The 26700-nt window shown below is 41.2% G+C and overlaps 2 protein-coding genes across 4 annotated transcripts in view; one reads left to right on the forward strand and one right to left on the reverse strand.

The window, feature by feature from the left end:
* On the forward strand, nucleotides 1–15569 carry pdhb (pyruvate dehydrogenase E1 subunit beta). Its single transcript, XM_070895243.1, has 10 exons — nucleotides 1–76; nucleotides 172–231; nucleotides 1673–1780; nucleotides 1864–1926; nucleotides 2009–2044; nucleotides 2393–2678; nucleotides 3316–3426; nucleotides 8895–8986; nucleotides 14198–14339; nucleotides 14553–15569. The coding sequence occupies exons 1-10, from the start codon at nucleotides 41–43 to the stop codon at nucleotides 14696–14698; spliced, it is 1080 nt and encodes a 359-aa protein (XP_070751344.1). The 5' UTR covers nucleotides 1–40; the 3' UTR covers nucleotides 14699–15569.
* Nucleotides 15570–17135: 1566 nt separating this feature from the next.
* The window catches only part of LOC139277163 (PX domain-containing protein kinase-like protein), a 127696-nt gene continuing 118131 nt past the window's right edge, over nucleotides 17136–26700 (reverse strand). For all 3 annotated transcript variants that reach the window (XM_070895244.1, XM_070895246.1, XM_070895245.1), the window contains one exon: nucleotides 17136–17878. In XM_070895244.1, the coding sequence (XP_070751345.1) occupies nucleotides 17688–17878 (191 nt within the window). In that variant the 3' untranslated portion in view covers nucleotides 17136–17687. The remainder of the gene's footprint in view (nucleotides 17879–26700) is intronic.

Here is a 26700-nt window from a genome sequence, read left to right on the forward strand (position 1 = left end):
AAATCGGCATCAGTTGGTTCTCCTGAAGGGCACTAAGAAAATGGCGGCGCTAAGGAGGCTGGTTGGCGGTGGGAAGGTGCGGTGGAAATCCTCCTTATCCGGGGACATCTGATCAATTAATGACAGGGGTCATGTCAGTGCAGTAACGCTGAGTTGTGTTTGTTTACACAGATAGCCTTCGGCCTGCTGTCACGGAGGGAGTTCCATGGGACGGCGCCTGCTGCCGCACAGGTACAATAGGGTCACCTTCGGTCAGGGAGCGGGACACACTCCTCGTTACACGGACGCCGGTGTTCCCCTGCTCTTTAGTAAAGAATTGCAAGACCTTGCGATTCACATGGTTATAGCCGCTGTTGTAAATCGCGGCATCTCCGAACTCTACCCCATCCCCGGAAAAATTGCAGTTAAATCGGAGATTTTCTGCAGACTTGTGCTTGCGGCTGTCCTGGTACTTTTAATCGACGTGACCCAATTTTGAGCCTAGTCAAAAATGTAATATAACCTGGGAATCCTCTGGTGGGTGGGCTGGTGCTGCTCTAGCTCTGCACCAAGTGTTAACTGCAATCTAGGCCTCTATAAACGTCATATCTGAGACGGGTATCCGTGGAATATCTACAAACGTCGCCCAGGGACATTGTTTTGAGAGTAGTCCGAGACATTTTTTCTTTTGTCGGTGGGGATTACTCGTACGGACTCCCATTTGAGGGTAATAGAAAAATAGTTTCGTTTCTAGTCACGGTTTGAAATCTTGCCTGTAAATACATGTTTGAAGTAAAGTTGTGTTAACTGTGTGGCACATTTCAAAACCCAATGAAGCGCCAAACTTGGGCTAATTTATGTTGAAAACTGCTACTTGTTGAGATTGTTTCGTAATTATTTCCTGGGAAATTTGCGTTCATAGTGTTTTTTATAAACCATCTTGCCACTTCAGATTTTGTGAAGCTTTGTGTATATCAGAGCCCTTAGTTTTTTGGAATGGGATTGATATCTAGCAGCACTGCCTTAGAAAAGATTGAATCATGACAATTATAGAATAGAAGTAGGCCATTTGGCATAAATGGCCCATTGTATCTGTGCCAATTCCCTTTGGTTGGATGTCTTTCTTATGGTGAAACATGTTTTTTTTAAATCCTGCCCATTGTTAACCAAATTCTAAATGTTCATCACCCTTCTCCCTGTGTCATTTCCAGCTTGGAAAGATGACCTATGTTTGTCCAGTGCCGTTGCATTTAGCCTGAGAAGTTTCACAAAACTGTCCACGGGTGACTTGGTGCCCAATTTCACTTATTTCCTTGTGAGAAAGCCTGATTTTCTATATACACTTCAGAAAAGACATCATCTAATAAAGTTTGGAAATGTATTGGGGAGGTGGGGGAGCGTGGTGGGAGAGAGACTTAAAACTGCTAAAGAAAGGGTAACTGGCTGAAAAGGAAAATGATCACTTTCAGGATAAGTACCTTTTGCAAAATTTTAGCAGATATGAGGGTATCAAGGTGTATAGTTCCTAGACATCGACACCAGGCAGATGAATTGCAGTTGTATTTTCTAGTCCTATGTTTCTAAAATTTTTTTGACTCTTTAGGCTAGGTAATCTGCCCATTGATGAGATATGGGTTAAAAATCTAGCCTCTTGTATAACCAGGTACAGTGATTGTTTTACATACTGTTCTAGTTGACCATTCGAGATGCCCTGACCCAGGCCATGGACGAGGAGATTGAGAGAGATGAAACAGTATTTCTGCTCGGAGAAGAGGTAGCACAGTATGATGGTGCATACAAGGTGAGGCAAAGCCAATGACCAACAATTCTTCAAAGAGTTAGCATTGAAAGTAGCTGTACAAATTCATGGTTATATTATTGCAGGTGAGTCGTGGATTATGGAAGAAATGGGGAGACAAGAGAATCATAGACACTCCTATTTCAGAGGTATATTTCACTAGGATACCATTCTATGTCTAATTTGAGTTTCATAATTTCAAATGTTAAAATTATCACGCCTTTCTTCCAGATGGGTTTTGCGGGAATTGCAGTCGGTGCTGCCATGGTATGTAACTTAAATTTATTTTACATAACTTGCAGTGTCATGTGTATGGAATTAATATTTAGAACAGTGAATATCCTTGTAAAATAGAATTGTTTGTTTTTCATTAAAATTGTCACTTATCTTTGCAACACCAAGAGTGTTATCAATTTGTCACAATGATGGAGTTTTATGATCTCATCAAAAAATAATAATGTAGACTTTAAAAAAATATATAAAAATATCAGAACAAGATTAAAAATCCAAAATATTTTGTACTTTATAGATGCAGTGCATGTGAACATATCTTCTTGAAAATATGCTCTTGGAAAAATAGTCATTCTTAACATTAACACTCCATTAACTCCTCAGGCTGGCTTGAGGCCCATCTGTGAATTCATGACCTTCAATTTCTCACTGCAAGCAATTGACCAAGTTATAAATTCTGCTGCCAAAACATGCTACATGTCTGCAGGTGCAGTATCTGTTCCTATCGTCTTCAGAGGTCCAAATGGCTCATCAGCTGGAGTGGCAGCTCAGCATTCCCAGTGCTTTGCAGCATGGTATAGCCATTGTCCTGGGCTAAAGGTAGTTAGTCCTTGGAGTGCTGAAGATGCCAAAGGCTTGTTGAAAGCTTCTATCCGAGATGACAACCCTGGTAAGTTTTTAAAAAAATGTTTTAAGAAGGTAAGAGTAGATAGTTCGTCATTTCATCTGGTCTACTGTGTACTATTGACAGATCAAAATACATAGAAATATCACTGTTAGTCGAGGAAGAAAATCTGCTTCTAGTACAGCACTACTTAAAATGATTTTGTTGCCTTTATCTAGTATTTTTAAGGAAACTAGATGCAAATACTTTGAATGTTGGAGGAGAAAATAATTATGGAGCAGAGCTTTCAATGTCTTTTTTTAAGCATGTATAAGAACTTTAGCTATAACTGACCTAGCCAGATAAGCTGTTCTCGGCTTTACAGTCCTGATTGTTCTAGGCATGGATATTTTCTGATTTAATACTGACTTAGTACACAACAGTACTCACTGTGGAACCACTTTTAATCCATGGAGACTGCAAATAGTTCATGGATGTGCTTTATTTTTTTTCAGTCAAGAGCCCAACTTTGTAACTTTGATCTTTTTTCAAATTTTTATTGAATTTATTGCCCCTTCCCTTGGAATTTGATGGATATGGCTATTATCTGTAATGTGTAGCAAATAAGTTTAAGGCACACTACTTATTTTGTATATGCAAGCAAATACAATACTCAAGATACATTAACCACATTATCCTGCAGTTGTTTTTCTGGAAAATGAACTGATGTATGGTGTGCCTTTTGAAGTCACTGAGGAAGTCCAATCAAAGGATTTTGTCCTCCCAATAGGAAAAGCCAAAGTAGAAAAAGCAGGTAATAACAAAACTATACTTTGAATTTTAACATTAATTTAAATTTGTTTTTATTTGCATTTTAAATCTATTCTATAACTTAGTACAGGTGCAACGTCCCGAATCCGGAATTCCGAAAACCGGACATTTTGGCGAGGATTGGCAGGCAGGCAGCGAGGTCTGAAATCTGGCACGGATTCGGTCCCACGGGTTCTGGATTTCAGACGTTGTATCTGTATTCTAATAATGAATGCTTCCCCTCTCTTTTCCTTCAGCCATCATGTATCTGCACTGGAATTTCTAAATGTTTCTGGCTTAATACATCTCCCCCCACCTTCAAAATAATACTCTTAACCATGCCTTCAGTCACCCCCTCCCATCTCTCCCCTCAATTCTGCCTGTTTAGATTGCTTCAACTGATTTATGTTCCTGTAATATATGAAAGTTTGTTATTGAATGGAAATATTGGTTAACTTTTACAATAGCAACTTACATTTGTATAGCACTCTTTGTACAAAAATATCTCTGTGATTTATAATGAGCAAAGGGAAATAGTGAACAAGTGGGGGAATGGTCAAAAATCTGAGGCGGTTTCTGTAAGCATGGAGAGAATTAGGATTCCAAAGGGCAGGAACATAATGGCTGAGCAACAAGCACATGTAGAAGAGGGGTGAGACTGCAGTCTGGTGTTAAAAGAAGTGGAGGGTGTGTGCAGGAAAGTAAGACGGGAAGATCACTCGGGGCAATGTCACGAGAGATTTGGAAAAAATTAGGATGACAGTTTTAAAATCTACACGTCTAGTTGAAACAAAATGTCCCTTTTATAACAATGATAGATATTTGAAGCATTTGATGAGATTCACTTAATGGCATATGACTGAACAATGCTGAGATTCTTCAAAGTTCACTGTATGTAGAACAATCCATGGCCAAAGGGACCGATGGCAGACCTCTGAATGGACAGACCCCCTTGCATGTTCCTGCCCTTCTGACCCCAGCCTTTTGCCAAAGACCCTGATTCTTTCAACTAGCAGCTCATGTAGTGTTTAACCTGCAATGCAGTGTATACTCCGTATTCTACCATTATCTAAGCGAGTACGTCAACTCTTGTATATAACTTAATGAAAGTATTTGGGAGGACAAATAACTAAGAATTCGGAAGGGTTTGTTTTCAATTTAAAAACCTAGATGAAGCCTTAAAGCTGATGGTGCAGGTTATAAAAATGTTTTAAAACAATAAAAGACAAGTAAATCAATTATGAGGTTAGTCAAATGGACATCAAAGTCTTTTTTGGTCTTGTGCTCGTTTTTTTTTTTAAATGCAAGAGGAATGATTTGGACTTGGAACTAAGTAACTGAATATCAAAATTTACAGATGATACCAAACTGGGGTGGGGGGGTATAGCTAACACTGATCAAGAATGCAACATAATAGAAAAATACATTAGAAAACTTGCAGACTGGGCAGTTAAGTGACAAATTAACTTTAACATTGATAAATGTGAGGTGATGCATTTTGGTAGGAAAAACAGAAACCTCACCTACACCTTGGAAAATAAGAAACTGAATGGGGTAGAAGAGCAAAGGAATCTAGGGATACAGGTCAATAAATAATTAAAGGCTGCCTCGCAAGTCAGTAAAGCAATTAAACATTCTAACCAAGCACTGATTTATTTCCAGGGGTATAGAATTCAAAAATAGTGGTTATGTTGAATACCCTGAACTTAGAGTACTGTGCACAGCTCTGGTCTCCATACTATAAAAAGGACATGGAAGCACTGGAGAAAGTACAAAAAGATTTACAAGGATGGTACTAGAACTGAGCGATTACAGCTGTTGGGAAAGTTTGAACAGGTTGGGCCTTTGTTCTCCAGAAAAAAGACTTCAAGGAGATCCGTTAACAGTCTTTTAAAATAATGAATGAGTTGGACGGGATAGATGTGTAGAGAATGTTTCCACTGTGGGAGAATCCAAAACTAGGTGCCATAAGGACAAAATAGTTACGAATAAATCCAATAGGGAAATGAGGAGAAATGTCTTTACTCAGTGGGTAGAATGTGGAACTCGCTGTCACAGGATGTGGTTGAGGCCAATAGCTTAGATGCTTTCAAAAGGAAACTAGACGAGTACAGGAGAGAAAAGGGAATAGAAAGATATGGTGAGAGGTTGAAATGAGGTAGATGGAATGGGAGGAGACTCGTGTAGAGTATGAACACCAGCACCGACTAGTTGGGTGTGATGTATAATTTATGTAGGAAGGGAAGACTCAACGAGCAGTTCGTCGTCTTATATTTCTTTTCCTCTCCTCCATTCCACTGTACTTCTGGTGTTGGGAAACACTTCAATGAGTGCTAGTTGCAATGTGTTTCTTTTTTTGGGGGGGGGGGCTGCGCAGCCCATTCAAAATTCCGCATGTGTGGTTTTTCCCATTTAAAAGCTGGTGAGCTGGCTTTGTGGAGGCTCCAGAGTGCTGTGCAGCTTAAAGGGAAAATTGGCTGGTTGCCTTCTGATGCCTAGCTAAGTGGCCATTCTTCATGTGTGAGCTTAGGTTATTGTCTGCTTCTGACTGGGGTATCACAGCTGAGCCTGTTCTTGTCCTCGCCTGAATCCACACATGTTACTTTCCAGCAGTGGTCATTGGATAGTAATTAGTAGCTGTCTTTCTTTCCCTCTTTCCCCCTCCACCTTGCCTAGCCCAGGGATGTTGAGACCAATTGTAGCACTTCTACTCAGAGTTGTTAACCTGTGGAATTCCCTGCCGCAGAGAGTTGTTGATACCAGTTCATTGGATATATTAAAGAGGGAGTTAGATATGGCCCTTGCGGTTAAAGGGATCAAGGGTTATGGAGAGAAAGCAGGAAAGGGGTACTGAGATGAATGATCAGCCATGATATTATTGAATGGTGGTGCAGGCTCGAAGGGCCGAATAGCCTACTCCTGCACCTACTTTCTATGTTTCTATTGCCACCCAGATTGAGATCAACTAACTCGACCCAAAATCAAATTTGGGACCTCTCTGTCCGCACGTCTTGGTTATATGGTGCATTTACCAAATGAGTCATTTAAGAGCTGCAGAATCTGTAGTTTTGAGGCCCTGTAGTACATGATTTCAGCATGGTGAGGATATGGGAAGTGGATGAAGAGCATATAGGATGGAGTATTGGGAGCTTTTGGAGAAACAAGTGAAGAAAGTTCAAAAGAACAAATAGTATCTGAGCTGGAGTATGCCAGATGCCTGCCATCTTTGAACAAGTACATCAGGTGATAAAAGTCTGGAATTTTCTGCCAGATAAGTTTAGAAGTTTGTGTGACTGAATTTATATTGGCAGTCACATCTAATATTTAAAACAAATACAAATGGAAGCCCTGAAAGGTTTATTTTGAAACTGTAGAGGAGAATGCAGATGTTTTTTTTTGTGACTGGAAGGCAGTATCCAGTGGGGTTCCACAGGACTCAGTGCTGGGTCCCTTGTTTTTTGTGGTATATATCAATGACTTGGACGAATGTTGGGGGTATGATTAAGAAGTTTGCAGATGACACCAATAGTCTATGTGGTTGATAATGAAGAAAGCTGTGGATTGCAGGAAGATATCAATGTACAGTGGCAAATGGAATTCAATCCGGATAAGTGAGGTAATGCATTTGGGGAGGTCTCACAAGGCAAGGGAATACACATTAAATGGTATGACACTGAAAAGTGTAGAGGAACAAAAGGATCTTGAAGTGCAGGTCCACAGATCCCTAAAGATAGCAGACTAGGTAGATAAGGTGGTTAAGAAGGCATATGGAATACTTGCCTTTATTAGTCGTGGCATGGAATACAAAAGCAAGGAGGTTATGCTTGAACTATATAAAACACTAGTTAGGCCGCAGCTGGAGTCCTGTGTGAAGTTCTGGTCACCACGTTACAGGAAAGATGTGATTGCACTGGAAAGGGTGCAGAGGAGATTTACAAGAACGTTGCCTGGACTGGAGAATTTTGGGAATGAGGAAAGATTGAAGATGCTGGGTCTGTTTTCTTTGGAACTGAGGAGGGACCTGATTGAGGTGTATAAAATTATGAGGGGCCTGGATATGAAGGACCTGTTTCTGTTGGCAGAGGGGTCAATAACCAGGGGCATAGTTTTAAAGTAATTGGGGGCGAGGTATAGAGGAGATATATGGGGAAATGTCTTCACCCAGAGGGTGGTGGGGGTCTGGAACTCAGTGCATGAAAGGGTGGTAGAGGCAGAAACCCTCACCACATTTAAAAAAAAACTTGGATGTGCACTTGGACCAAGAGCTGGAAAGTGGGATTAGGCTGGATGACTCTTGGTCAACTGCTGTGGACACGATGGACCGAAATGGCCTCCTGCTATGCTGTAAATTTCTATGAATATTTAGTTCTACATAGCCTTTCTATATGAATGGAGGTAATGTCTAAAAATGGATTTCATGGTACCCCAATGGTCTCGCCCAAGTAAAAGATCAGGATGCTGATATTTTGTTACGTCCCTCTTTAGTGGCTTGCTATTATGAGTTAATATTTTGTTAAGAGAATTTGCTATATTTCTTATCACTAGTTTTAGTGTGTTGGAAAATAGATTGCTATTATGGAGATGCACATTATCAAGATGTGAAATAATATTCAGGGGATATTCATTAACATCAACTTCACCAATGGTAGATCTAACTTTTAGAAAAAAAATTACACCTTGATTTGGGCACATTTTTTACCACGTAGTAACTATATGCAGAAGACATCTGAACAGGATTCCCAATTGGCAATTTGACACAATCGCCCCTGGTCTCAATTGGTAAATACCCTCTATTTGTTTTAGATGGGGTGAAAGAGAAGGGAAAAAAATACTCGCTCCACCAAGGAAAATGCATTTAAAGTGATGGCTCCATTTTGAAGCTAGCATCAGAGCATGTGCAGTGGCTCATGTGGTCTCCTGCTGTAATTCAGTATGAATTTAACTAAAGCAATTGACATATGAACGGCACAATGTATTGTAGCGGGATATTAAAGTTAGTTTGAACAATCTGTCCTGCCTATCACAGACCTTCCCTTTTGTTCTTTCCTCCTCTCTCCCTGCCTCTTTACTTAAAATCTGTTACATCTCAACTTTTTCCAGTTCTGACAAAAGGTCATCGACCTGAAATATTTTCTGTTTCAGGTCAGCAGCCTGACTTACTGAGTATTTCCAGCATTTTCTGCTTTTTATTTTAGTTTGAACATACTTGAGTACATTCGTTATTTTTGATGAAACTGAGAAGCTTGTTTGTATTGTCACTTTATTAGATTATGATTAGCTGACTGCAGAATCTAATAGATACATTTGTGTATCAAGCTGCTTGCAGTGTCTTTGCTTTTTTGTAATTTTGGTTTCAAAGACTTCCTTTTTCTCTTCTATTTGACTTATATCCTATTTATTGCATCTGAATTTGAAATGAAGTTGACCTGTACTGTTTTTGTACAAGAATCAAAATTGACTTTACTTTTGTAGGAACTAATATCACCTTGGTTGCACACTCTAAAAATGTGGGGCATTGCATGGATGCTGCTGTTGCTCTTGCAAAGGAAGGCATTGATTGTGAGGTAGGTGACTGGGAAAAAAGACTAGTATACAAAAGCTGAAATGGGAAAACAAGTATTTAAACCAAGTAGAGAATGTGAATGCAAATTATTAAGATGTTGATGAGTAATCTTTCAAAAACATTTTTCCAGGTGATTTTGTTTTGAAGTACAAATTCCAATCTCCAATACAGTTAATATATCATGTATGTCAAGGCTAGTCTACACACAGCTTTTTAAATTCCTCCCCTCACCCAATTCTTACACATTCCTTATTGTGAGACAAAGCCTCAGATTTCTTGCCTACTCACCTTGTATCCTAATTTATGTGTTGAGTATTCCAATGAGCAACACATCAGCCTCTGAACTCTGGCCACAGGTTGTGAAGGGACAACAGGAGTACCTTTTTTTTTTACCAACAACTACTTATATTTATATAGCACCTTTTCATGTAGTAAAACGTCCCAAGGAGCTTTACCGAAGTGTTATAATACAAACATTTGACACCGAAGCACGTAAGCAATAAGGGCATATGACTAAAAGCTTGGTCTGAGGTAGGTTTTAAGGAGCATCTTAAAAAGTAAAGAGAGGTAGGGAGGCAGAGGGGTTTAGGCAGGAAATTCCAGAGCTTGGGACCTAGGCAACAGCAGGCACGGCCACCAATGGTTGAGCGATTCTAATCCGGGATGCTCAAGAGGGCAGAATTACAGGAGCGCAGCTATCTCGGTGGGGCTGGGTGTGGAGTTGTGGGGCTGGAGGAGATTACACAAATAGAGAGGGGGAGGCCATGGAGGGATTTGAAAACAAGGATGAGAATTTTGAAATCGAGGTGTTGCTCAACCAAGAGCCAGTGGAGGTCAGCAAGTACAGGGGTGATGGGTGCATGGGACTTAGTGCGAGGTAGGACACAGGCAGCCCTGTTTTGGATGACCTCAAGTTTACGTTTGGTAGAATGTGGGAGGCCAGCCAGGAGTGCATTGGAATAGTCCAGTCTAGAGGTAACAGTAGCATGGATGAGGGCTTCAGCAGCGGGTGAACTGAGGCAGGGGCGGAGCTGGGCAATATTACGGAGGTGGAAATAGACGGTTTAAATTATGCTGCGGATATGTGGTCAGAGCTCATTTCAGGGTCAACTAGGACACCAAGGTTGTGAACAGTGTGGTTCAGCCTCAGACAGATGCTAGGGAGAGGCATGGAGTCGGTGGTTAGGAAATAAAGTTTGTGGCGGGGACCGAAGAGACTGGCTTTGGTTTTCACAATATTTAATTGAAAATTTCTGCTCATCCAGTACTGGATGTCGGACAAGCAATCTGATAATTTAGAGACCATGGAGAGGGTGTTGAGAGAAGTGGTGGTGAGGTAGAGTTGGGTGTCGTCGTACATGTGGAAACTGACGCCGTGTTTTCAAATGATTTTGCCAAGGAGCAGCATATAGATGATAAATAGGAGGGGGCATAGAATAGATCCTTGAGGGACCCCAGAAGTAACGATGTGGGAGTTGGAAGAGAAGCCATTGTAGGTGATTCTCTGGCTACGATTAGATAGGTAAGACTGGAACCAGGCGAGTGCAGTCCCACCCAGCTGTACGAGGGTGGAGAGGCGATGGAGGAGGATGAAGTGGTCAACTGTGTCAAAAGCTGCAGACAAGGACAAGGAGGTATAGAATACCTTTGTCATAATCACAAAGGATGTCATTTGTGACTTCGATGAGAGCTGTTTCGGTACTGTGGCGGGGCGGAACCCGGAGTGGAGGGATTCAAACATGGAGTTCTGAGAAAGATGGATACGGATTTGGGATGTGACAATACGTTCAAGGACTTGAGATGGGGCAGTAGTTTACAAGGACAAAGGGTTCAAGGTTTTTTTTGAGAAAGGTGATGACGGCAGATTTGAGGGAGGGGGGGGGGGGCGGTGGGGCCAGCACCTGATGAGAGTAAACAGTTAACGATGCTAGTTAACATGGGAGCCAGAAAAGGCTCCTGTGGTCAGCAGTTTAGTGGGAATAGGGTTGATGGAGCAGGAAGTGGATCTCATGCACAAGATGCAAGTAGAGGGGTTCAACGGGGAGATTGGAGAGAAACTGGAGAAAGATGCATGTTCAGGGCTAAGGCAGGGGATAACCTTAGAGGAAGTTTGGCCCAGTGGGTTAGGGGAAAGGAGGGAGGCAGCAGTCAGCTGATCAGATGGTCTGGTCTTGGAGACAAAGAAGTCCATGAGCTCCTCGCACTTGTTCTTGGAGGTGAGTGTAGAGGAGACCGGGGAGAGGGCTTTAAGAAGACGATTAGCAGTAGAGAATAGTAGCTGGGGGTTATCTTTGCATTCTAAAATGATCCTAGAATAGTGAGCAGTTTTGGCAGACAAGAGTAGGACCCGATAATGCTCATGTAATCCAGCTAGATCTAGCGGTGAATGGCTAAACCAGTGGTCTACCATGTCCGTTCAAGTCTGCTTCACTTGGACTTGAGGGTGTGAAAATGAGGACTATACCAGGGGGAATGGCCAGGGTGAGCGAGTGATGGTTTTAATCGGGACGAGGGCATCAAAGGTGATGGTGAGGGTGTGGTTGAGCAGATCTGTCACTGCAGAAATGTGAATGGAAGGCCAAAGACTGGACAGTTGGAATTTTGTAAGTGTTGTTGTAAGAGAGTTGGGCGAGTTTTCTAGGGGCGGACATGGAAGGAAGTAGGGTTGGCGGTGGAAGGGCGATGTGGGTGTATAACGATATGAAGAAGTGGTCAGAGATGGCTTTATCTGTGATTCACATGGTGGGAGTGGCAAGGTCAGTGGGGTGGTTGTGAATATTGGTTGGGGAGTTTACATAGAGGGGAATGATTAAGGGAGGATAGGAGAGAAGTGAACTCCGAGGAGAAAGAACATGAGGAGGTTGAAATCACCGAGGATGAGAAGTCGCTCGGTGTGTAGGCTGAGGGAGGAAAACAGTGAAGATATTTCAGTGAGAAAATGTTTAGCGTACTTGGGTGGGCGGTAGAGAACAAGAAGTTTAAATGAGGTGAGAGGGGTGGAACAAGACAAGATGCTCAAAGGAGGAGAAAGTGCCAGAGAAGTGGGAGGACAGACCAAGGTGTGATTTAATGTTAAGAGCTGCATCGCCACCATAGCAAGCGCAAGTGGTGGAAGATATAGCCAGGCGGGGAGATTTCATTTAAGGGTAACGTGTCATCACCCCTCAGCCAAGTTTCCGTCGAGGCCATGATGTCGATGCAAACATCCCTGATAAGCTCATGAATGGCAAGGGCCTTGTTCGCAAGTGAACGGACATTCTGCAGGGCGATGCAGAGAGGGTCGGTGATGGCTGATCCACTGCCAGCATCCACCGGGCCAGAGCTTGGGGAGATTAGCTGCGGTTTTTTTTTTTGGTGCTTACTTCAAATGAACACTCTTAACTTTTTTTGTTTTTGTGTGGATCAGATGGTGAACTGACTTGCAAATCAATGGCCGTGATTGTGCCAGCACCTGGCAGGTCAGCTGTGAAATCTAACATTGTCCACTGTCAACGCGCTCCACCTGGATTTTCCAAAGTCGTGTCTGCCAGCACTGAGCAGACCCGACAGGCAGCAGTGGGGTACCTAATTAAAACCATTAGTGGTTTGTTTACAACCACTTAACAATTTTTTTCCCCTTAGCTTTTTGAATTTGACTGGTCCCACTGTGCCTAGACCTTGTCTGTGAAGCTGAGGCGGGAGGTCACAGGCCATTGAATCAGCTGTTGAGTTGGCAGCTTCAAATGTCAAGTCAAAGCTCCCAGCTGATTAAGAAATGTTCTCTTAACCACTAACTCTCAAACTGCATTTCCACTGCAGATTCAGAATACTGCAAGTCTTTACATGTCTCCATCCAGTCTGACCTAATTTTCTCTCGCACCATTGACCGATCGTTTGTCAACTCTACTTCTCCTGCCATCTATTCCAGCAGCATAGGTGCACTTTATATCCTCTCACCTTGGTCCTCAGAATCTGACCATGATCCACCTCCACACCAGCAGCACCAATAACCACACCAATCTTCCCCGCAATCACCTGATGCTTCACAGGACAGAGAGCATCAGCACCTGACCACATCATTGCCTGGGACGGCCTCACCATGGCCACATTTACTTCACTTGACGCTGCACACACTGGCTGATACATGAGGTGCCAGGTTGGCACCATCCCACACCAACAAAATAAAGCATCCCTACAATACCCAAACATTCCTTTCATCCATGGGAAGGGAAGACAACCTCTCTGCATGCTGTGACTTGCTCCAAAAGCATATGAAGGGAGTCATAGGAGAGCCTGGGTGCAGCTGTTGCAATGCTTGTTGGTGTTTGCAGCACCTCCATGCTGAAGAACACTGACAACACAATTATCAAAAAGTAAATTTGCGCATGGTCCCTTTAAGGAAACTGGCTGATGACATCAGACCCACTTTTTTCAATTGGCTGGGAAACACACTGGGCTCGTTAAGCCCAGCCACCCAATCATCGGAAAGTCAAATTGGAGGCAGGAGCGGGGCTGTGACCCGCCGAGGTTGGGAAAATGGCAGCCATTGTGTCTGGCAGCGTGAAGAGTTGAGATCGCACAGCTGCTGGAGCATCCTAATTTGAATGATCATTGATGATCAGCTCCCTCAAACTGTTGACCCTACTGTCACCAGTATTTATCACCTTAATTTGATTTACTGAATATTTGTACGCCTCACATTTTAAAGGGAAGGAATACTGATCGTTCAAGAGGTTTCACCATCATAGTGAGGAAATCTGATCAAAAGTGCTGCCATGTAATTAAAAATAAACCTAGAACATTTCACAAGCATTGACTAAGCAAATGAACTAAACAGGAGCTGGCATATTTTCTCTCGAAATTTCAGATTGAAAGCTGTTTGACTGGTGTTCTCACCTAATAATAGAGAATGGATTCCATGGTTTTTTACACAGTTGAGACTTGATTACGAGCAAGAATTCATCAGGCCAGCTACATGGTTCAACAGTAGTTCCATTTACCAAACTGCTGCCCAAGTCTTTGAGAGAATCTTATTTTTGGTACATTGCATTTCCTCCTCGAAGCTTGCTGCACCTTGCCTCAGCCTATTCTGTTAAATTATAAAATTCAATCTGTCATCACCTGCAATCCTTTTCACCCAAGGATGGTAGTATGTTACATTGTGCAGTGAATACTTTCAACAAGTGGTTTTGTTTTCAGAAGTGTATAAATGTAGCAATTTGTACTATTCCAGGTCATTAATATGCGTACCATCAGACCCTTGGATATTGAAACAATCGAAGCTAGTGTGATGAAGACCCATCATCTGGTAACAGTTGAGGGTGGTTGGCCACAGTTTGGTGTGGGTGCTGAAATCTGTGCTAGAATTATGGAAGGTAAAGTGCTGCCGATTGATACTAATGTGAAAGATATTAGAATTCCAACTTAATTTATTAATTCCATCTACAGTATTTATTTTATTGCAGACTGTTAATTAAAGTTTAAATGTTTTGCTCTGTTAAAGTGAAGACAATTCACATATTAAAGTTCTCTGAATTCAGGTATAAAATACTTATTCGCAGTCTTGAATTTATAATATTTCTTTACAGGCCCAGCATTTAACTACCTGGATGCCCCAGTTGTGCGTGTCACTGGTGCAGATCTTCCTATGCCTTATGCAAAGATCTTTGAAGACAACTGCATACCTCAGGTTAAAGATGTAATTTTTTCAGTCAAGAAGATACTCCATGTGTAATTGTACCTGATGCCGTTTTTGTCCCATCTCCATTTAAATCCTTTCACCGATGCATATATAAATTTGTGGATCCGAATAGTTGCTATATCGTCCTGCAGGAAGGGCAGAACATACGAAATGTGTAGTACCACCAAAGCTTTTGGAGAAGTATAATCTCAGTATGAAAGCTTATCTTGAGTGGTAATTTTTCTTCTCTCCCAGTTGATGTATATTTGAAATGCTTAATAGAAGACACAGTATGTAGTGCTCCAAAAAACAATATCTGACTGGTGACAAGTTCAAGTGTTAAAAATAACCTAGGTATCCTCATGCTTTCATTCAAATCTTCTATTTATAATAAAAAAATGTAGCAGCTTCAAATCCTTATTTCTGTTTTTTCTAGTCCAAATCAGCTGCAATTTTATAAGAATGTCTAGCAAGGAAAGCAAAAATTCTTAACTTAGCACCTTTTTAAGCAACGTTGTGTCCATCAGTGAAGGGATTGATTAACTTATAAAGGCTTTATCGATGCAAACAAATCAGACTGGTTATTGAAATGTAAGCTTTTTTCTTTGTTATATATTTGTGATCAATTGATAACTCCTACTGCTTTTTTAAACATCCAGATTTCTGTAACTAGTCACATTTTATGAAAATGTGACAGCATTATACGCTCTCTTTAAAAACGCACACCTGGTTAGTTTACAAATGGATTAACCTCTCGCTGTGATGTTTGTGTTGTACACCAGTGTCAATTACAAATATAGTAAAATTCTTTAACTCTGGCTTTCTTCTACAGAGTATGTACCAGTTTGTGATCGTACCTGGGTTGATTCTGTTTATGTATATAACTGCAGTGAAACTAGTTTAAATTAAAGTTTAAACAGACCAAGTCTACTATATTTTTTTTTCCAAAAGGGCAAGTGACTTTCCCTTCCAGAAACCTTTTAGTAAATGCTGTATTTACTGAGCACACTCCCTCTTGTCCAGTAGAGCAGGACCTAAACTTCAAAGGGTTAAAAGAGATAAAACAAGTTTAAGTTGTCTGTACTATACTTTTGGAAATTGAAGTCAAATTGTTCGACATAGGTAATAGGTTTAAACCGATGATTATTTTATTGTCTAGTTATTTATTGTCCCTTGTATTGAATATCAATTTTCTTTTAATGAAATGAGCCTGCTCAGGTTTAATAATACTGAGCAGGAAAAGTTACTTAATCTGGAACCTATATCCATCACAGCACTAATAAGTTATGCCTATTTTAATTGGATTGGTAAGAGGTGGTACTGGGACTGCTGTAACTAGACAAATCTGTACAAGTTGAACCTCCTTTATCCAGAACTCTCTGGACCAGGGGTGGTCACGTTAAATTGGATGGTACTGAGCAAGGTGATGCTGTGGGGGGGGGGGGGGAATTTGCAGTGAAGGACTTCAATTTCATCATGTCTGAGTTCTGCGCATGTGGAAATGATTCTGGACGAGGGAGGTTCAACCTGTACTGTCATAACTACATCTGTGGCTAGTCAGGAATTACTATTGGACGAGACTATGGGTACCAGGACTGGTGTTGAACCCATGACCTGACTCGGGCAACAGTGCTACCAATGAGCCATGGCTTCCCCAGTGACAATGGAGCCTCCTGAGTTTCATCAAGGTTTCTATTTCAGGTATACTTGTATATTTCAAAAGTGAAAACATTTCAAAATAAGAGATTAAAGTAGTGAATGTGCTGTGGTATTTCAGAACCATAAATGCAAGTTTTAAACAAAACAATACTCTGCCATGTTACCTGATACTAATTCCAAGTGACTGACTTTAAAAAAAAAAATCTTAAATTGGTAAAATTAAAAATCCACTTCAGTGACAATAAAATTGGAATGGGGCTGGAGATTAGAGTAATTACTGCATAATGATCCCATGTATCTTTTTATCACAGCATGAAACCCAGCAAATGGGGGTAATCTGTAAACTTGTGTTTATAATTTCTTCTTCTGCATCTAAAATTGTGACATCCCAGAGGAATAAACCTCATTTCTTTTCAAGCAGAATTAAGAACTGGGCAGTGTATGGCCATCTGAAACTTTTTGTAAAATTAAACCATTGCATAAGTTCATTTTAACTTGCAAAGTAAAAAATCTCATCTAATGGACAAGAAAGTAACTTCTTGGGCATTGTTTTAATATTCTTGATGTACTGAAATTGTCAATACAAAAGATTTTGAATGGCAAACTACCCTTCGAGTGACTGCATACATTTCTGAGACAATGGATCTCTCTCATTGTTCTCCTATGTGGAAAAGCTCAAGCCTGCCACTCTGGCTCCTGACTTTGTAATCTGCTTTGCCTTACATCGGTCAAGATATAAAGCTGAGCCTCAATTGACATTTTCACAGCAGAGATACCCAAAAATGATGAATGACAGAAGACAATTATTTTAATAAAAATATTAAAACAGAATATCTAGTCATTGTTTACAAGAAAATTTGTACAGATATTACACCACCATGAAAATCTTTCTGCATAGAAACCGCTGTTTCTTTGTTTACTAGGTAAAACAATTATATCTTTAAAGTGCACTTTCTTCAGAATTTCAAGGTTATTAGGGGATTATGGTCAAACTACAGCTAGTTCTTTTAAGATACATTATTGCAAAACAGACTGGTGTCATTTTTGTACTACCTCAAATGTAAAATTATTGCAGAATATTGGCTCCACAGGTAAGTTTATTGACAAGTGCTTAATGAAAGAAATCTACTTTAGAAACATAGCCATGTCCACAAGGGGGCACAGCAAGCCCATAAGTAAATCATACCACATTGGCTGCAACATATTGTAGATTTGTGAAAAGTAATTTTTTTAAAAGGAATGATTGTCCTGTACAAGAACTCCACAAAAAATGACAACGGTCTTGCCCCAAACATATATACACAGATGGCACACAATTTTCTTTATAGTCATCAGTGTTTTGTGTTTGGTATTCAAAACTGTCCATCAACAAAGACATTTTGTATTATTTGATTGTAGGGATGCTGTGATCACTTGTATCTGTAGGTTTCAAGTGCCCCTTTTTAAAGTTTTGAATTGAGTTGAGTAAGGCTCCTCTGCCTGCACCATTGGCAGTAGAAATGGATTGAGATGGAAGTAAGATCTCAGACTTTGGAGTTGGGGGGGCAGCTGGTGGTGGAGGGACTGGTGAAACTCCTGCAGGTATGGGAGAAAGACAAGAAACTTGTTATTTTCAATGTGAGAATTTACTTAATAATAAACATTTTTTTTCCCACTAACTTACACAACTTTAATAGAAAGAACTGCAAAGGGAACCTGTTCAACTGATCAGGAAAACCATTTTTGTGCTCTCCACCCAGATGCTGTTAAATTGATTTGTTTCCCTTGTTCAGTGCATAGTATACATACAAATTTTTAAACTTAAAAGATAGTTACTTTGTTATAACACCAATTTGTTAATGCCAAGCTTGCTGAGCATTCACAATCCTATTAAGTGCAATATTGCTCTTAGAGATGGACGATAGCACAATTTGATATTCTATTTAAGTGATGCAGACATTTGGCAAGGGGCTCCAATTACATTTGTTGCCTTGGAGAACGTGAATTCCTTGTAAGGATATTGCCCTTCAACCTTGTGTAGGTGTACATTATAAAACCATCCCTATTTTGGCACCAATTTCAAGAAAGATAAATACATGGATTTCTATAGCACCTTACACAACAACCAGATGTCTCAAAGCACTTGGATGCTAATGAAATACTTTTTGAAAGTAGTCAGTCACTGTTGTAATGTGGGAAATGCAGCAGCCAATTTACACACAAGGAGCAATGTGATGATGACCAGATAATCAGTTTTTTTGTTGAGGGATGAGTATTGGCCAAGGCACCAGGGATAAGAACATAAGAAATAGGAGCAGGAGTAGGCCATTTGGCCCCTCGAGCCTGTTCTGCCATTCAAGATCATGGACTCAGCTGCACTTCCCTGCCCACTCTCCATAACCCTTTACTCCCTTATTGCTCAAAAATCTGTATCTCCGCCTTAAATATATTCAATGACCCAGCCTCCACAGCTCTCTGGGACAAAGATTTCCATAGATCTACAACCCTCAGAAGAAATTCCTCCCTTATTCTGAGACAATGTCCCCTAGTTTTAGTTTCCTCTATGAATGGAAATATCCACCTTGTCATGCCCCCTCATTATCTCTTATGTTTCAATAAGATCACCTCTCATCTGAACCCCAATGTGTATAGGTCCAACCTACTCAAGTCAACCTCCTCTCTGAACAGCCTCCAATGCAAGTATATCCTTCCTTAAATATGGAGACCAAAACTGTACACAGTACTCCAGGTGTGGCCTCACCAATACCCTGTACAGTTGTAGCAGGACTTCTCTGCTTTTATACTCTATCCATCCTGCAAAATTCAATTTGCCTTCCTGATTACTTGCTGTACTTGCATACTAACCTTTTGTGTTTCATGCATAAGGACCCCCAGGTCTCTCTGTACTGTAGCACTTTATAATTTAAATGGAGAAAAATTGAAATTTGCTTTTTTATTACTTTGACACATGTTCCCATTATACTTCATCTGCCAAATGTTTGCTCACTCACTCAGTCTGTCTGTATCCCTTTGCAGATTTTGCATCCCCTCCTCACTATTTGCTTTCCCACCCATCTCCCCTACTCTTCAAAATATTGCCAAGGGATCTTTTACATCCACTTGAGAGCAGATAGGATCTTGGTTTAATGTCTCATCCAAAAGACAGCACCTCCAACAGTGCAGCCCTCCCTCAGCACTGCAATGGAGTGGCAGCCTAAATTTTGTGTGGGACTTCTGATTCAGAGGAGAGGGGCATACCCACTGAGCCACAGAAGATATGGGTATGGTTAGTGCAAGAAATTGAATAATCAGGATGTTCTGAGATTTGGCTTATGGCAAATTGACATAGTGTGGTGGTGCTGAATACTGACAGAATGCAAGAGTGGAAAATGTCCCATTCCCTATTTAATGGCATCTCAGTTGAATGATAATGAAAATTCAGGAAACAAAAAAAGCATTGCTTCCATTTCCTTTTATTTGCTCTCTTGTCTTTTTCAATTTTTATAATATAGATCAGTTTTTAATTGGTCCATGTAGAAGTGAGCCTTATCAGATGCACCCATCAGCAGCTGTCGAAGAAATAGTCTGTAAGCCAATGTAATCTTTGGTGGCAGGGTTTGTACATGAAAAATGGCAGTTTGTGTGCCTTAACTGCCATCATCTTAATCACAGTAACTAATCAATGAAAGATGGTCTAGTATGTTAACAACCTGAAACATTTTTCACATTAAAGTGTATGATCATGTATTTTATTTATTTATGCATCATCGCTATACAGGGAAACAGATTTAGTGGTCACAGCCTGAACAAGGTAAATAAGAAACTCAGCAACACCTTATACAAGGATCCTTTTAGTTTAAGATTGGATATAATTTTACACACTCCATTAACTATTAAAATTGTAACACGCAGCAAGAGCTAACCTGAATGAGAACTACGTGATGCAGGTTATTTGTATTAAGTTGAAATAAAACTCGTACAAGTCTGTGTTGTAGCAACATATCTCAAAGTTTCATACAGAATTGTAAAGGAACTTGATTTTTTAAAACCGCACTGATTTCACCTTACTAAGGCCATAAGGAATAATTCTGAATGTATATTTACAATGTTAAACTAATATGGGATACTCTTGCTTTACTGCAATAGGTTTCACAAAGTTTCCATTAACATTTAAATTATATTTGATTTGTACAATAATCACAGTATTTAAAAAAACCAAAACCGATTATCCACATCACAGGACAAGCGGTGTCACTGTTTGCACAATATTTAAATAGAAACATACCCATTTTTGCAAAACTTAATGAGAACAAAGATGCAAATAGATCACATTTAAACCGATAGCTAGTGTAGAAACAAGTTTATCAACTCAACAGTAAGACAGGGCTGTTAATAATACTGGGGTATGGAAATCTGAGCTCAAACAACACAGAAGCAACATTTCAACTGTGAATAAAATTAGGGCTCAAATTTGGTCCATTGCAGGATGCATCACAGAACTGATCATGGTCAGAGAGGAGAGAGAAGCTTGGTGTTTCTCTTGAGAAAAGGGAGAAAGAAAATTTCCACAAGTCACTCCAGTCTATTCTCATACAATGTCTTAATAATTGATTACACGTAGTAGTGATTTCAGGAGCTGTGTATGAGAATATGAAGACATCCAATTAGCATTACTAATGCTGCAGATTTTGAGACACTATTATGATCCATTGTGCAAACAATGTTTGAAGCATTCAAGGGAAAAACAAAACATTGCATTATACAGAAAAAACAGGAAGTAGCACCCGTAAGTTGGTTGCTGTGATGGGGGAGGCGGTGTCTTTCTAGATGGAATTTTCCTCATCCTTATCTATCTTTCATGGCTCAGTGGACAAACATACCATATGTTGTATTCAGCCATGTAGACCAAAGTCCCAAGTTTGAACTATAGTCTTAGCCACGTGAGATGTTACCATTGCCTCAACACCCCTGATTAGAGAAAGCGAAAATAGCAGGACTGTTGATTTAATCATTTTATCTCTCCTCCCCGCAACCGTCACCCAGCCATGTTACTTTTAATTTTATCCTATACCAAGTATTTTCTGGTGACTCAAGTCTTCACCTCAGTTCCCCTTACCCTCTTCTCCAAATCATCAGTGTGCTGTCCTCCTTGAAATATCTCCTACCCATATTCACAGCCACCATCCTGAAACTCAACATTGGTCATGTTCTTTCAACTCATGTGGTCTCCATTATCAACAAGGCCATATCAGATCACTTCCTTCTATCACTCACCACATACATCTCCCACCCTGTTTCAAACCCACTTTGCATCTGCCGGTGGGAAAACAAATCTCCCAAGTCACTTACAATTACATTCTCAAACTCTCAACTGCTTTTGGCTGTCCATTCAGTACAGTACTACTGCAGCTATTGATTTGCTCAATCACTTCCTCACCGCCACCTTCAACATCCAAACCTCCAGAAAAACCTTCACTATCTCTCATCCCTGTTGTGTCCCCAGTATTGTCCCGATCTTTGCTCGCTTAAGTCTAAGGGCACACAATTAGCTTAACCATCCATACCCAGATTGGTTGGACCACATTAATTTTTACCTAGCCTTGTTATTCTCTGCTAAAAGCACACATTACTCAAGAAACATTCTGGAACACAAAGTTAATCCCAGGCTCCTTTTCTCCACTACCAGCCACCTCCTTAAACCCCACTCCCCTGTCTCCTCCACTCTTATGCCAAGTGCAAGGAGCTTGTGGATTTATTTCACTTGCTCACTAAGCCAACCTTCCCAATTGCCCCCAACTTCGTGCTGAACCCCCTCTCTAGTTTTCTTCCCTCCTGCCCCCTGTAAGCTCATCTTGCACATGGGACCCAGCTCCTGCTCCCTCAACCCCAATAAACTCCTGAAAATTCAACTTCCTTTCCTGGCCCTGTGCTAGCTGACATTGTTAATCGTTCTCTCTCCTTCAACACTGCCCCATCCTTTCAAAACTACGGTCATCACCACCTCATTAAAACACAAACCCTCAATCTCTCTGTCCTTGCAAATAACCATCGCCAACCTTCCTTTCCTCTCCAAAATCCTTGAATGTGTTGACACCATCTAGGCTGTGCTCATTTCTCCTGCAACTCTGTTAGAGATCCTCAATCAGCTTTGCATCCCTCACACAGCACCAAAGCAGCCCTAACCACAAATGATACTGTTTGACCCCAAAGCTGAGCTTCCGACCCCATATCCTCTTCATTGCAGCTATTTCTACCTCCGTAATATCAGCCAGCTCTTCGTGCCTCACCCATCTACCGCAGAAGCCATCATGCATGCATTTGTTACCTCCAGACTCAACAAACCCAATACTCTCCTGGGCGGACTCTCACCCTCCACTTTATAAACTTCAGCTCATCCAAAGCTCTGCACCAAGTCCTCATTGATCTATATTGGCTCACAATCCCCCAATGCCTCAAACTTAAAACTCTCATCCTTGTGTTTAAATCTTTCCATGGCCTCACTTCCTATTTCTATAATCTCCTCTAGCTCTACAACCCCCTCCAAACACTTCATCCCTCTGACTCCACCATTGGTCACTATGGTTTCAGCCATCTAGGTATCATACTTTGAAATTCCTTCCCTAAACCCCATCCATTTCTCCATCTCCCTCACCCCCTTTAAGGCCCTCCTTAAATCCCATCTCTTTCACCAAACATTTGGTCACCTCTCCAAGCCTGCTTTGGCAAGGCATCCATTTTTTATTTGCATGTCAAGCAACCGGAGACATTTTTTCTGCATTAAAGCCACCATGTTGTTGGTACTCACTGTGCAATCTGAAACAAAGAACTGCTACTTGGGAAGAGGCACAGGAAGGCTACTGAGACCCATGGAACTGTATCTTAGCAGGAGTTACTGCTTTCAAAGGAGTAAGTAAAGGGAGGAAAATCAAAGGAAAAATATAACAGACATACAAAGAACCTAGTAACCAGGAGTTTGGTGACGAATACATCAATTATCTGCTTAGAAAAGATTCTCCCCCTGCCGAGTGATTGTGATCATGATGCAAGAGCAAACTGATTCACCTTGATGACTGTGACCTCTTTCTGTAACCTATAAGTTTTTGGGTGGTCTACATTACCCCAAAGTCAGGCTCAAAATGGTGTGTGCTCTACAGCAAAGACAGCATAGAAAGAAAGAAGCAATAAGTCATTACCAAGAAAGAGGCATTCTGGACAATATACAAAATGCGAACAATTACAGTTTCAGACAACTGATGGGTTACCAAAGACAAATCAAAGATAAATGTTACACAATTACTTATTACATAAAATGTCATGCAGGTCTGTGACAATTTCTGATGTCTCTTCCCTTCACACTTTACCACAACATTAAACGCTCCTAAAGGCAGACAATATCATTTAAAAAAAGAAAAACAATGAAATAAAACAGAATAAACTGTAAACACTCAGCAGGTCAGGCAGCATCTGCGCAGAGAGAAACAGAGTTAATGTTTCAGGTCGATGTCCTTTCATCATCCTTGACCTGAAGCGTTAACATTGTTTCTCTGTCCACAGATGCTGTGTGACCTGCTAAATGTTCCCAATATCATTTAAATATAATTTATGGGTTACTTGGGAAAGGACGGTTTATGACTATAAACTAGTTGTAACAAATTCATCATCAGTAACAGTGACAACTAACAAATACTGCATTAAAAAAGAAATACTTAGATTTATATAGCGCCTTTCGTAACCACCGGACGTCTCAAAGCCAATTAAATATTTTTTGGAGTGTAGTCACAGGAAACGTGGCAGCCAATTTGCGCACAAGCAAGCTCCCACAAACAGCAATGTGATAATGACCAGATAATCAGTTTTTTTGTTATGTTGATTGAGGGATAAATATTGGCCAGGACACTGGGGATAACTCCCCTACTCTTCTTTGAAATAGTGCCATGGGATCTTTTACGCCAACTTGAGAGAGCAGGTGGAGCCTCGGTTTAACGTCTCATCCGAAAGACGGCACCTCCAACTGTGCAGTACTCCCTTAGCACTGCACTGGAGTGTCAGCCTAGATTTTTTTGTGCTTAAGTCCTTTAATTCAATAAAAGTACTTTAACATGGGGTAACTGGACAAAGCAGATTTGCTCCATGGAATTTATATAAGCCAGCCTCACATGTTCAATCTAGTAAAATAAATGGATACCGTTACCTTGAGTAGAGCCCTGTAATTACAATCAGGGATAAGCACACATCATTCCCTATCTTCACTCCTTGTACTTACTCCATACACAAGTGTCTGTTTAAGTAGAGTTTTTAGTTAAGTGTTTTCTGCCACGATTCTGGTCTCCCATACCTGTTCAATATATTTAGCAATTGATTTAAGGAACTGATGGCTCAAAAGGCAAATGCACTACATGGTGTGGCACTGAACCAAACCAAGAAAGTAACGTGCGCAATCCCTACGCTGACCGATCTAATCTCACGAAGGCAGCAATGGGACGATACGACTATCCTCGGCACCCATGGACCAGAGATGGAAGAGAGGGATGGGAGGGGAAACCATTCGTGATAGCTACCGTGACCTGTGCTAATGAACCCAATTTGAGGCTCAGCTTTGGAATGGGCATGGCGGCGGCTGCTGTTTGTCCCAGCAAGTAATGCTGCCTTTAGGAAGGAGAGAAGAAAACTAGAGGAAAAAAAAGACAAATGAAATGTGTATACACACACACAAAACCAAAGAGCAGACATCCTCATAATGAAGTAACTCCCAGTTATATATAATTCCCGACAGCACTACCGTATCCCCAGCTCTATAGCATCACTATTACCAGCCGAGAATATCCTCACTTCCTACCTTAACAAAACTGCTCTCACCAGCCCAAAGGCTCCAGGATCTGTGTGGTATGATCCTCCACCCATATCCCAGAATCACAAAAGGTGAAATTTCCACTCCCCCTGCAAAAATCTACTGGATAATAGTGTCACCAAGGTCTTCTGACTGCTTAATCTCTCTTCTCCCAAAACATTTGAGATTATGGATATTGAAAATACTTCTCTCAAAACACAGATTCATGGCATACAACAGACACGGTAGGTTTGGTGAGGGTTTTATAGAACACATTGGCTATGGTCAATCATTTGTTATATTTGAGTTCAACGGTTACATAAAAACTGCATTAACTAGAATCTAACTATGTGCCATTTACACAGCAGAGAATTAGGGTAGAAATTTACCTCCGCCTGAAATGGGGCGCACCTTCCGTTTTTTGTAGTTTTTCTCGATATTCGTTTTTTTTGTTGCTCGGGGCGGATGTAGTTGCGGCTGAGGGGCAGAGGTACCCTTGCAGTGGCTTGGCTGCCCAGTCACTCATCAGCGGCGCGCTAATGATGTCAGCGCATCGCTGATGACACGTCACAACGTCTCTCCCCTTCAATTGAAGGAGGAAGCCACTGCAAACTCTGCAAATTTTTAAGTTAGGTCCACTGGGCCACCAGGGAGGGTTTTGGCCGGGCTAGTGGCCTGGCACCCAAGAGGGGATGCGTGGCTGCCTGTTGGCGGCCCGGCCAAACCAAGGGGCATAATTATCGGGGCAACCTAGCAATCGGCCAACAATAAAAAATAGTAAATGGCGTCGCAGACAATGCCAACTCCACTTTAAGGGCGGCCATGCCGCCGATCTACAAGGAGTGCACTGACACAAAAAGCTGTCGGGGCAGCGCTCCCGCGGGGCAATTACACAAAAGGGATATTTCCCACGGGGCAATTTCAGGAAGGGGTCATCGCGTGCACGCCGCGGCAGGAAAGCGGGCGGAGCGGCCCCCTACTCCGTTCTGCCTCTGGTGAAGGGCAATTTGCAAATGGCGGCTCCTCCGCAGAGAGTCGGCAGCCATCCCGCGCCGCTGTTTTCAGGCGACCAGATGTCTTTGCGGGAGGGGCAATTTCGGCCCCTTAATGTATAATATGATGAGATTGCAGAAACAGTACAAGCCCATGAGATGGAATGTGTCTCGTTAATGACCTGCCCGATAACCCAAGGAAAATAAGTTGCATGGGAGTCACGTGATACTAGCTTAGAGAACGCTTTAGGTTTCTGATCTTTAAAACTGTATGCAGACAATCTTGGCAAGCCAAAATGGGAAAGTAGCCATTAGAAAGGAAAAGCAATTAGAAGAGAGAATAAAGGAAACCATTACATTGTTTACAATTTGCTATGGTCAGATTTTCGGAAGTTACAGGTTTACTGAAAGCATTGTGCCATTAGGATTACATGGAGCCAAATCTTATCTTTTGCCATTAAGAATGAACAACAGAAAATGGAACTTACAGTTATGGTGCATTTCAGCATTACTTTGAAAACTCAAGAAAACCCCAGGGACTGCACGAACGTAAGAACGAAAGAAATAGGAGCAGGAGTAGGCCATTTGGCCCCTCGAGT

This window comes from Pristiophorus japonicus, chromosome 12, assembly GCF_044704955.1.
Source record: "Pristiophorus japonicus isolate sPriJap1 chromosome 12, sPriJap1.hap1, whole genome shotgun sequence".
Taxonomy (NCBI): domain Eukaryota; kingdom Metazoa; phylum Chordata; class Chondrichthyes; family Pristiophoridae; genus Pristiophorus; species Pristiophorus japonicus.